This window comes from Abramis brama, assembly GCF_963993115.1.
Source record: "Abramis brama genome assembly, chromosome: 2".
Taxonomy (NCBI): Eukaryota; Metazoa; Chordata; class Actinopteri; order Cypriniformes; family Leuciscidae; genus Abramis; species Abramis brama.
In genome coordinates, this window is record NC_139964.1 from 62,863,683 (window position 1) to 62,876,235 (window position 12,553).

General features: G+C 38.0%; 1 protein-coding gene across 1 annotated transcript in view; it reads left to right on the top strand.

Annotated features, from left to right (window-relative positions):
- The window catches only part of pard3ba (par-3 family cell polarity regulator beta a), a 160,173-nt gene that overhangs the window by 87,790 nt on the left and 59,830 nt on the right, over positions 1-12,553 (top strand). The window contains exons 13-15 of the mRNA XM_084095055.1: positions 1,644-1,773; positions 4,724-4,853; positions 6,273-6,385. Coding sequence (XP_083951181.1) covers positions 1,644-1,773; positions 4,724-4,853; positions 6,273-6,385 — 373 coding nt within the window. The remainder of the gene's footprint in view (positions 1-1,643; positions 1,774-4,723; positions 4,854-6,272; positions 6,386-12,553) is intronic.

Consider the following 12,553-nt stretch of genomic DNA (forward strand, 5'->3'; position numbering starts at 1 on the left):
CCAGAACGAGTGAAGGTCTCTGCGTGTTACTGTCTTTCCGCGTGGCAAAGTAATTTAATTCCATTTAAGCTTTTATCTGACTCCATTTTATATCTGACTTCATATTATCATGACCTCAAATTTAAGTTATTTTGCCAATTGGTTATTGGTCAGTTATATAATAGTTTAGCAATACATTTGATTGTTCTATTTAACTCTTATATTTTACCCGTTCATATTAGGAAGCTATGTCGCTCAGAGGTCCTCACATCTTGTTTAATGATCACAAGCTCGCCAGCTTCGGTCACTAAACAGAGGTAATTGCTATATACCTGAGATTGGTCGCATTCACGCTTACACAATCAAAGATACTTTGGTATAGCCCCAGTGATTGCATACAATTGGCCACTACTACAGATATAAGTCAACCAACTTTACTCGTCTTATAATAGCTTTGGACACTTATCTAAAGTAACATTAAATTAAAACAGAGGTAAGACACACCCAGATTTAGGTTGGTCAAGCAGCACTTTTGCTGCCCTAAATGGAAATTCACTTCTTGTCTTTGCAAAACACGTACACTTGAATTAGTGCCAAATATTAGTTGTCACTAATCTGTCGCAAAACATACGAATCCGTTTAATCTATTTGGGAAAACAATTTCAAATTCAGTCGGAATGAAATCAAATGTAACAATTTATTATGTCAGGTAAATATATCATGCCAATTTCATAATCAGTTCAAAGATAATAAATACAAAACATCAAATGCTCTGGAATAAATAGAAAAGATGCGAACTTGACATTAGAAAATACATGATGCTGAGAGTCTCGGCCACTCTCAGCATCACAGGCTAATTTGAGCTACAAATCGCCCAGAGCCTCTTGTTGCAATTCATTATATACCCAGACCAAGACAGGAACTTCTTTCACATGAAAACATTTACTAACAATGGGAATTTGCATTCAGAGTTTACACCTTTCGGGAGCAGGATGCCATTTGCCTGGAAGACACACCCTCCTCTGTGTGCGAGTGATCTCTAAACTCTTAAATACCTTATTACCTTTTGGTTTACTTCTTTGGGAATGAGACCTTTGTACCAGTCGCACTGAGACATTTCAAATGATACCAAACATGTGTAATACTATATACTATATATAATTATTCACATTAAACCATATAGATTCTTGGGTGAATTTTGGTGATCTCAGTATGAGAGAGAAGGAATGGGGGAAGAGGGAAAGAGATGTAGATTAGGATGATTCTGAGGTGAGACTTGCATCTCGAATGGTGCACAAGAGTGAGTTCAAATGTTGATTTCCTTTGTTCTCTCAGAGAGTTGCCCTCTCTTCCAGTTTTTTCCAGTCTTGCACTCCATATTTGAATATACTTGAATGTAAATTTCAATACATTTCATGCATGCATGTGAGGGTAAGTTGAGAGTAAGTAAACCATTTTTGAGTGAACTCCAATTCCTTTACCTTGTTTTATTGTTCTGCATGGCAAGTTTCCTCTTGTTGACAGTCTGACAGCATGAGCCAAACATGGAACAGATATGGACATTGGTCACCATGCTTTAAACATTTCTGTGTTTGTTGTCAAGCCTTTCTCTCCATTAGCATCTTCCAGATCATTAATTCTCTACCAATTTTGCTCTCTTCTAGGAAATTCAGGAAGACAGTCAATCTCTCCCTAGAAACGACTCACCTGTTCATCATCATCCTAACAGCAACTACACCAACAGTTCCATACCACCATCCACAGCGAACAGCCGCATGTACGAAGCTGCTCCTGGTAAGTGCTCATAAGCCTCACATGCATTGATTAAATTGCTGGAGGTCACAGAAAGTTGCTGTACTGTTAGTTCCTACCAGAGCATGTGAGGAGAGCGGTAATATTTCCTCCAGAGCGCCTTTCTGAAGATTCCGCCCAGGGCCGCTAGCTCAACCCAGAATGCCCTTTGTGATATGCTGGTTTGAGAATATGTGAAATAAGCAATAGCTCTAAGGTTATGCAGTTCAAATATTGTTTTAATTAAGTTGCGAACCTTATACATAAATGCAAAGTAAACATCTACATTTAAAACGAAGGAGAAGAAATTGAAGGGGTGTGTGGAGAAGCAAAGATTCATTTTGTGATAAACTCACAGTGAAGTTCTTTTTCGTTCTTTGCTTAGGGGTAAAAATAAGTTTGAAATAATTTTGAGTGAATTTAATTTCACATTCCCTATTAAAAAACCTTCAAAATGATGTATGATTTATTGGAATCAGACAAAACATGATTGCTGACTCTATTGACTTCAAACAGGTGTAGCTCAGTCAATTTTGAGATAAATCACCTAGCAACCATACCTTAAAATTTGGCAAACACCAAGTCAAACCCAAATATCTATTGAACAAATATTTATTCAACTTTTTTCCCCATGATATCACAATTGTTTGATTAACATGAATGAAACAGACAGCCTATATATTAAGACCTACTGTACCGCATGGATCTAATATAATGTTACATATCAGATGATATTCCCCAACAGTAAATATAACGTCCAGTTAAGACATAACAGATAGCCTAATGTGTGCGTGAATACTCGCCAAAACAGACATTTTTAAATACTGTTGTTCTGTGTAGGCTATGTGTATATCGGGATCGCGTGCTGTCTGAGGCGTCTTTGTGCGCTCGCTTCGGATCTGTCAGTCAGCGCGAGTAAGATCGTTTTGTTTACATCAGCATGAGTTTAAACATCACATTTCATTGGTTCAGACTCATGCCATCAAGAATTTGCTATGAATATTCACAAAGTTGGAATTTGCGCTTTAAAACAATACCAAACTTGTGCAGAGAGGAAGTACAGTCGTCATGAAGCAAGCAGAGAAAAATGCCATTTTTCATGAACAAAGGGAAAAAAACGTATAAATAAAGATACTTTTAGATGTTTAATTGCTATTTGGAGCATTGGGATCACTAAACAAGGTCTTAACACATTTTTGTGAACCTCAAATCATTTTTCACTTGTTTTGCCTGTAGCTTGTAATTAGTCCATGCACATTACGACAAAGTTTTCCAGCATGAGTCACATGTGCTGCACACTTTCCTCTCAATAACAAAATAAACATAAAACAAAAACAACAGCGGTGAGAACAGCACGAGCTCTGCAATTCGCCACTCCAGTCGTCACCTCAATTTATACCATTTATACGAAATTGCTTTAAAGCCACAAATATCATAACTGTTATCTATAGGCCTACTGTAATGAGATATTTACGAAGTTCATCACAAACAGAAAGACGAATGAACGTTTGCTTGAGCGACTGAAGGTTGTGCACTGGCATGAAATATTAAGCGTCACACCGCTCCGCTTCACACACATGCTCTGGTTCTTACTGGGCTTCCTAGACATCTGAGGTTTCCAACTGGATCATGTGACGGATCACATTGTTTCGCATGATCGCTTTGGTGGTGGTCGCCAAATCACGTTCTGTGTGAATGCACCTTCACTTATTGAGTGCATTTTTAACAGCACACCAAATGACAAAAGTAATTGCTTTTATATAATGTTAAGTGCTTTCATCTAAATTCTCTCACTGTTAAAGAAACAAAAGAAATTGATCAGTGCTCAGCAATAGAAAGCATGCGTTCATCATCAACACCACGTGAAGAGAGCTTTGCTCCTCTGTAAGAGTACCAAATGAGTTCATTTTCTCTGCCGCCTCATTTTCCATGCCAGCGTAGCTTTCCATTAGCTTTTTCGACTTATACAAGTTGGAAATCTGCCCATCTCATCAATAGGGATGAAAAAGCCAATGACGATATTTTTGCTACATTCCCTTCCGTTTTTATGCAACGCGGCCTGACCTTGAAATCATTAAGCTGATGAAATGGATTCTAAGTGGGCCTTATTAGCATACTCGCAATTGTGCCGAGCGCTCGAGAACGGATAACAAACTGTTTTAAATTCACACTATTCTTTCCCCGCGCTCTCCAGAGAGTTGCTGTGCCAACACAAAAGGCTTTTTCCATGTTTTTTGGAAACCATTGTTTACTGATTAGCGTCTCTTGTCCGTCAAAGTATGTGACTGTACTTTAGTCGCACAAAGAGGGATGTGATATTTACACGCATCTCATTTTAAATTCAGATTACTTTCCATGCTTGTTTCAGTTAGATTTGGTAAAATCTGGAAAAAAATAAAATAAAATTCAAACAGAACTTGTACAAATGCCATTTTGTTGAGTTTTAACAAGGTGTAGTTTTTAATCGCGTGTTTTTACCAGCATTAATATTTCATGTCACTGCATATGACTAACAATATGATAAATGTCTAAATGGTGGAAGAAACTGGGACAGTAGTGCAGAACATTGAGCAGTAATGGAGATATTTCAATGTTAGTGTGGTGTGTAGTGTGGTCATTGAGAAGGTCTCAAACACAGCCGTGTGTGTTTTTCTCAACTGAGTGAACCTGGTCAAGTGTGTCTTATTCCTCATAATGGCAGGATTTTCAGTTTTTCAGAAAAAAATAACTCGCCCTCATGTCATTTCAAACCTGTATGACTTTATATTTCTCAGTGAAATGCAAAAGGACATGTTAGTCAGGTTGCACATTGCTTTTTCATACAATAGAAGTGAACTACGGCTGTTGAGCTCTAAAACTGACAAAAAACACAAATCTTCTGAATCCATACAATGGCTTTGTGTGATGGACATCAGCTCTAATAATGGTATTTAACATTAATCTCATATAACAGCTCCACACAGATCCCATGGCGAAAGACAGGAACTGCCGGAGGAGGACTACGATGAGGATGATTTCCCCCCTCCGCCTTCTGATCAGGACCTGCTGGAAACAAACCTTCTGCACAAACACCAACAAGATCGGTTAGTTATAGAGCTCAGAATAACATCAGAGATAATAACCATAGTTCATAGAATTTCTTTGAGTTCTCTTATCATGAAGCCAGATAATCTGGTACTTTGATCAACGCTCAGTATCCTGAAGGCTTATTTCAAAGACTTGAACACAATGATACCTTGTAGAAGAATTATTTATGCCATTTATCTAGTTGTGCCATCAAATATTAATTCAAATACCTAATTTTATCCACTTACATATTCTTATTTACTTGTATACTTGCATATTCACACACACACACACACACACACACACACACACACACACACACACACACACACACACACACACACACACACACACGGAAACAATCATATACAAAATGGTGGACAGAAATGAAATTATTTTTGATTGTAAATACTCTAATTCAGTACTAAAAACATATATGAAATTTCTTAAGATAATACTTAAATGCTGCAAGGATGCATTACATTGATCAAAATTGACTGTAAAGACATTTATAAAGTTTCTGTTTCAAATAAATGCTGTTATTTTAAACTTTCTTTTGTTCATTTAAACTGAAGCAGCACAACACTGTTTTCAACATTGATAATAATAATAATAAATGTTTCTTGAGCAGCAAATCAGCATATTATAATTTCTGAAGGATCATGTGACACTGAAGACTGGAGTAATGATGCTGAAAATTAGATTAGTGTCACAGGAGTAAATTATATTTCAAATATAAAACAGTTATTTTAAATTGTAATAGTATTTCATAATATTAATATCAAATAAATGCAGCCTTGGTGAACATCAGAGGCTTCATTCAGAAACTTTTAATTCCCAAATTTTTGTATTTTATGTTTTAAACTTTTATACTACCGCATTACAGGCTGTTGCTTAGATATTAGATCCATAGATATCATATATAAAGGCTAGATGTCTCGTGCGCGCTACTGGCCAATGGAGGTCGACGTCCGCACGTGGCGGCCATCTTGCCACAGTGTGCTCGCTCACTCGTTTAATGGTGCATGTACTTTTAAATAACCATAACTTGCTCAATTTTCTACCGATTTTCAAACGGTTTGGTTTGTTATAAACGTCAGAGATGTAGTTATGACACTGCATACATATGAATAATTATAACATACATGTTCAAGCATTCGGAATTATAGCCACGTTAATAACGTTTGTAAGAAACCAAACCGTTTGTAAATCCGTCAAGATTTCAGCGAGATAAGAGGATTTGTGTGCATGCTGATCACTCACCTTAATTCACAGCTTCACTGTGACAAGATGGCCGAACGGTGATGCCGGAAGTGACTGCGCCATAAGACATCTAGCGTTTATATATGATATCTATGATTAGATCAACCAAACTGACTTGTGAAAAACAATTAGCAATGCCATCAAGAAGTTTTTTTTTTAAATCTGTCTTGTAGGGCTGAAATGGAGCCTGTTTCCTATGTGAACAACCCCAACAACCAACAATACCCTCAACAACAGAAAGTCCCAGATTACTCCAACAATAGGTCCTCTAAGAGCATGGATTTAGGTACGGAAACACACACATACACCACATCTACCAGAAACTACCCACAAAATAATGTCCAGATAAAATGAACTACATCTTGTGGACATAGTTTTAACACCCAACTCAATTAAGCAAGGCTGACCAGCACAAAAATATATATATATATATATATATATATATGCAATTCCCCATCTAACAGACCGGTTTTGAGTGCTAGGATGGAGCAAACTACCACAATCTAGCATACTATACTGGGACTGTTCAGACTGCACCCTGACAATGACTTGAAGTGCTACTTCTGTGCATTTATCGCTTGGTTAACTTAGATTGTGGGAGGTTGGTCAATAAGTGAAATGGTGTGTGTTATAGTGTTGCAACTGTTCTTAAAGCCTTATAGAAAAACCTTAAAGGTTATACTGAGACTTTTTAAGGTTTTGGTCTGAATTTCTGAACATAGTGGAAACCAATTGCCTTCAGTGCAAAATAAAGCCCTATAGCTACACATTTCCCAGTATTCGCCATGGATGACCCCGATAACTTATCCTCTCTCTTTTCCACCGGCTCCGGAAACATGAGGGATATTTCTGTGCTCCACAATGGGAAGTTTTCGCCCGTTTCCAATTACATTTCATTAGGGTGGAGTATTGGCTTCAGCGCCACTGCCACTGCGCTAATCTCATCGCTGCTGAAAGCTGATTGGTTTTCATTACCCACATCTCATAGTGTCTTGCTTTGCTGCCATCTTTTATCCTCCATCCAGACCTTTTCCCCTCTATTTATTTCTTTATCTTTCTCTCTCACTTTTTCGTTTTGTTCTTTAAGTTACTCTTTCAATTTTTCTGTGTAGGCTTTGTGGCCTGTGGTTCAGTTGCTGTTTCTTTTTGTCCTTGTCTTTGACCTTTTTTTCATTTCTTTTTGTCCTTTTTTTTATTTCTATTTAAATGAATGTATACACTATTTATGTAGTTTTAAACTGAATAGATGCAAGTCTTTAAAAATGCCCTTAAGAAGAAGAATCATATTGTTACATAGGCATCAGCATTAGATCATTCACTAAAAAATGTATAACTTTTATAATTTTTATATATATATTTTTTTATGTATTGTTATTTTTCATATGTCTATATTTCATATTTTATTTTTCATTTAACATTCAAAATAAAACCATAGTAATTTAATAAAAGGATTATTCATTAAAGGTACATATTAATAATAATTTAACAAAAAAGTGCATCAATGTAGAATCATTAGGGTGCATATATGTGGTTGCTTATATTTATTACTAAATAAGTTTTCAATTTCGAGTCTTAGATAAAGCTGTAAAATGCATGCAAAATTCAAAAACGATTACCATCAAAGGGATTGTTTTTGGAGGGTTTTTGGGTAATGGATTTCCAGTCAGGGTCATCTGTAATGCGACTGAAGTTGAAAGCAATTACAGACATTTACTCTAGCATTAACTGCTGTCAGAGTAATACAGGTCATTTATATCCAAATGCAAAAATAGCCAGCATATTTATTCATTGTAAATTACAAGCATTCTACAAACCTTTAAGGTAATATATCCATCACCCAAGGGTCCACTTTTCTTGTCCTCAAGATGCTTAATTTCAGTCTGGCTAATGTTTTCCTCTGTGATATTGCGAAACGTTGAAAGACAAAGGTTTTCTTCAGTCAAGCGTGATCCCTATGAAAGATTTGGCTGGAGTTTTGGCTCGGCTCGAGTCTCTCAGAAAGAGGTTTATCCTGCCAGTCGCATCATTAGCAGCTGTATGTGTTTTTCTGGGCAGGAGTTCATGTGAAAATGCTCTTAATTTCTCATTTGCTGATTGCTTTCAGGCCATTTACCTTTACAGCTATGCAAAAGTGCAATACACTAGCCAAATGGGGTTTTATCGGAATATGTAGCCTATAACTATGTTTAATTTTTCTGCAGAACATTTTGGTGAAAAACCCACATTTAAAGCTGAACTGTTGTGGCTGGATGCCAGGTCACAGTGGTCCTAAACAGAGGTTCGGAGTGGATCGCTAGAAGGCACTGGGTGTTGCTGTGGTGTTTCGGGTGTTTTGATAGGGAATTCGGCACAAGCACAAGCAACAAAGTACCAGGCTTTAGGCATTGTTGCTAGGGGATTCTAGATAGTTGCCTAGAGTGTTTGGGTTTTAGGCCAAGGCATTCCTAAAGGGTTCTGCGTGTTGCTGTGGTGTTTTGAGTGGTTGCAAGGGTGTTCTGCACATTGCTATTGTGTTTTAAGTGTTGCTAGGGAATTCTAGATGGTTGCTAGAGTGTTTGGGTTGGTAGCTAAAGCATTCCTGGAAAGTTCTGAGTGTTGCTTTGGTGTTTTGAGTTGTTGCAAGGGTGTTCTGCACATTGCTATTGTGTTTTAAGTGTTGTTAGGGTGTTGCTAGGGAATTCTAGATGGTTGCTAGAGTGTTTGGGTTAGTAGCTGAGGCATTCCTGGAGAGTTCTGAGTGTTGCTTTGGTGTTTTGAGTTGTTGCAAGGGTGCTCTGCACATTGCTATTGTGTTTTAAGTGTTGCTAGGGTGTTGCTAGGGAATTCTAGATGGTTGCTAGAGTGTTTGGGTTGGTAGCTGAGGCATTCCTGGAGAGTTCTGAGTGTTGCTTTGGTGTTTTGAGTTGTTGCAAGGGTGCTCTGCACATTGCTATTGTGTTTTAAGTGTTGCTAGGGTGTTGCTAGGGAATTCTAGATGGTTGCTAGAGTGTTTGGGTTGGTAGCTGAGGCATTCCTGGAGAGTTCTGAGTGTTGCTTTGGTGTTTTGAGTTGTTGCAAGGGTGCTCTGCACATTGCTATTGTGTTTTAAGTGTTGCTTGGGTGTTGCTAGGGAATTCTAGATGGTTGCTAGAGTGTTTGGGTTGGTAGCTGAGGCATTCCTGGAGAGTTCTGAGTGTTGCTTTGGTGTTTTGAGTTGTTGCAAGGGTGCTCTGCACATTGCTATTGTGTTTTAAGTGTTGCTAGGGTGTTGCTAGGGAATTCTAGATGGTTGCTAGAGTGTTTGGGTTGGTAGCTGAGGCATTCCTGGAGAGTTCTGAGTGTTGCTTTGGTGTTTTGAGTTGTTGCAAGGGTGCTCTGCACATTGCTATTGTGTTTTAAGTGTTGCTAGGGTGTTGCTAGGGAATTCTAGATGGTTGCTAGAGTGTTTGGGTTGGTAGCTGAGGCATTCCTGGAGAGTTCTGAGTGTTGCTTTGGTGTTTTGAGTTGTTGCAAGGGTGCTCTGCACATTGTTATTGTGTTTTAAGTGTTGCTAGGGTGTTGCTAGGGAATTCTAGATGGTTGCTAGAGTGTTTGGGTTAGTAGCTGAGGCATTCCTGGAGAGTTCTGAGTGTTGCTTTGGTGTTTTGAGTTGTTGCAAGGGTGCTCTGCACATTGCTATTGTGTTTTAAGTGTTGCTAGGGTGTTGCTAGGGAATTCTAGATGGTTGCTAGAGTGTTTGGGTTGGTAGCTGAGGCATTCCTGGAGAGTTCTGAGTGTTGCTTTGGTGTTTTGAGTTGTTGCAAGGGTGCTCTGCACATTGTTATTGTGTTTTAAGTGTTGCTAGGGTGTTGCTAGGGAATTCTAGATGGTTGCTAGAGTGTTTGGGTTGGTAGCTGAGGCATTCCTGGAGAGTTCTGAGTGTTGCTTTGGTGTTTTGAGTTGTTGCAAGGGTGCTCTGCACATTGCTATTGTGTTTTAAGTGTTGCTAGGGAATTCTAGATGGTTGCTAGAGTGTTTGGGTTGGTAGCTGAGGCATTCCTGGAGAGTTCTGAGTGTTGCTTTGGTGTTTTGAGTTGTTGCAAGGGTGCTCTGCACATTGCTATTGTGTTTTAAGTGTTGCTAGGGTGTTGCTAGGGAATTCTAGATGGTTGCTAGAGTGTTTGGGTTGGTAGCTGAGGCATTCCTGGGGTGTTCTGAGTGTTGCTTTGGTGTTTTGGGTGGTTGCAAGGGTGTTCTGCATGTTGCTAGGGTGTTTTGGTGTTGCTAAGATTTTAAGGATTGCTGCTAGGGCATTGTTTTGGTGTTTTGAGTGGTTACCACATTGGTAGGGTGTTTTGCAAGGGTGGTTGCTAGGGTGTTCTGCATGTTGCTAGGGTGTTTTTGTTGTTGCAGAGATGTTCAGCTAGGGTGTTGCTAAGGGGTTTCGGGTGGTTGGTAGCAAAGGCATTACTAGAGGATTCTGGGTGCTGTTTTGGGTGGTTTCTAGGGCATTCTGCATGTTGCTGTGGTTTTCTGGGTGGTTACTGGGATGTTCAGAGTGGTTGCTAGGGCTTTCAGGATTGTTGCTAGGTTGTTCAGGGTGGCTGCTGGATTTGGCAAACACAGCTAAATATATAATACATTTTTATAAATGTGCTTGTGAAGGATGTTTTTTTTTTTTTTTTTTTTATGTTTCTTGTTCGTGTGTGATATTTGGATGTGTTTTTCTGCATGCATGAGTGTGACATTGTGTCTGTGCTATGTTGAGTGTGGATAATCCAGATTTGTACGCACTTTCAAGCATTCAAAGGCAAACTATTATCCCCCTCCCCCCTTTATTCTTCTGTACCTATTTTACCCCCATCAACCCTGTTTGTGTTCTCTCACATACGTGTCCATATGTACACACACGTGTGTAAACCCACACCGGCTTGCACAAGCCTCTCTTCCAGTGTTATTTCTCAGCTGGGGAAATTGAGCTCATAAAAGATGAAAAGGCTTATTTAAGAGAAATTGCAGTGTAATGAAACCCCATTATTGTATCCCATGGTGCAATGCCTGTGGCAGCAGCTGCTCTTCACTGCTCAATCCTGTTTGTGTGGATTAGTCTCTCTCTCTCACACACAGACACACACTTTCTCGTTTTCACCACTCACACTCAGGCCCACACACTAATAATTCCTTGTTGTCCTCCACGGGGCGCTACTGTAAATGTCTTAGATGTGTCATCATGGCTTGCACAGATGTAGTCGCTCATATGCACTGCAAAAATGTTTTTTTTTTCTAGGATTTTTTTTTAGCTTTCTTAAAAAAGATACATTTGTTTGAGAGGCAAAATGAAAGGCAAAAATATATTTTATATTCTATATTACTGTTTAAAATATGATATTACTGTTCAAAACATCTGTCAGAAAGATTTTTTTTATATAAATTTATACTTTTATTTAACAAGGATGCATTCAATTGATCAAAAGAGACAGTAAAGATATTTTTAATGTTACAAAACATTTCTAGTTCAAATTAAGGCTGTTCTTTTGAACTTTCTATTTATCTAAGAAATTTGTATTAAAACTATGTAGCAGCACAAATCTTTTCAATAATAATAATAATAATAGTAATCATATTTTTTTGTTGAGCAGCATATTAGAATGATTTCTGAAGGATCATGTGACAGTGGAGACTGGAGTAATGATGCTGGAAATTCAGCTTTGATCACAGGAATAAATTACATTTAAAAATATATAAATGGAAAACAGCTTTAAATTGTAAGAATTTTTCACAATATTACTGTTTTAGTGTATTTTTTTTAATCAAATAAATGCAGTCTTGATGAGCAGGAGAGACTTCTTGCAAAAACACAATAAAATCTTACTGATCCCAAACTTTTTAACGATAGTATAGCTGAGAAAATTACACAGAACAGACCTTCCGTAGAGGATACTGTACACTGTAAAAAAATTAATAAATTCAAATAAATAATACAAAAATATATAAATACCCTGTTTTTTGTTTTTTTGTTATGAATTCTGCTATGTGTGCACAATGTAACACGAGCTGTTCAATTGTGTGTATGTGTGTAGTGTGTGTTTAGGCAAACGGCAGATGTTCTCAGCTGTACAGAAGCGTAACTGGCCCTGCACAGCTCTTCCTAATTAAAACCAAGTGTGGCTACTAGAGAGAGAGAGAGAGAGACACAGAGAGAGACACAGAGAGAGAGAGACAGAGAGAGAGAGAGACAGAGTGAAAGACAGAGAGCTACATCTATACACCAGCACACATGTGGAAAAAGATAGAATGGTTGCACTTTATTTTACAGTACGTTTACTTAGGTGTACTTACCTAAGAAAGTACTGGGTCATATAAGGTAACTACATGGGTTTAAGGTTAGGTGAAGGTTCAGGGTTAGTACCTAGTTATAACCCAGTTATTGTAATTACTATAAGAAGTACAGAGTATGTACATGGGGAACAGGACTGTAAAATAATGTGCTACCAAT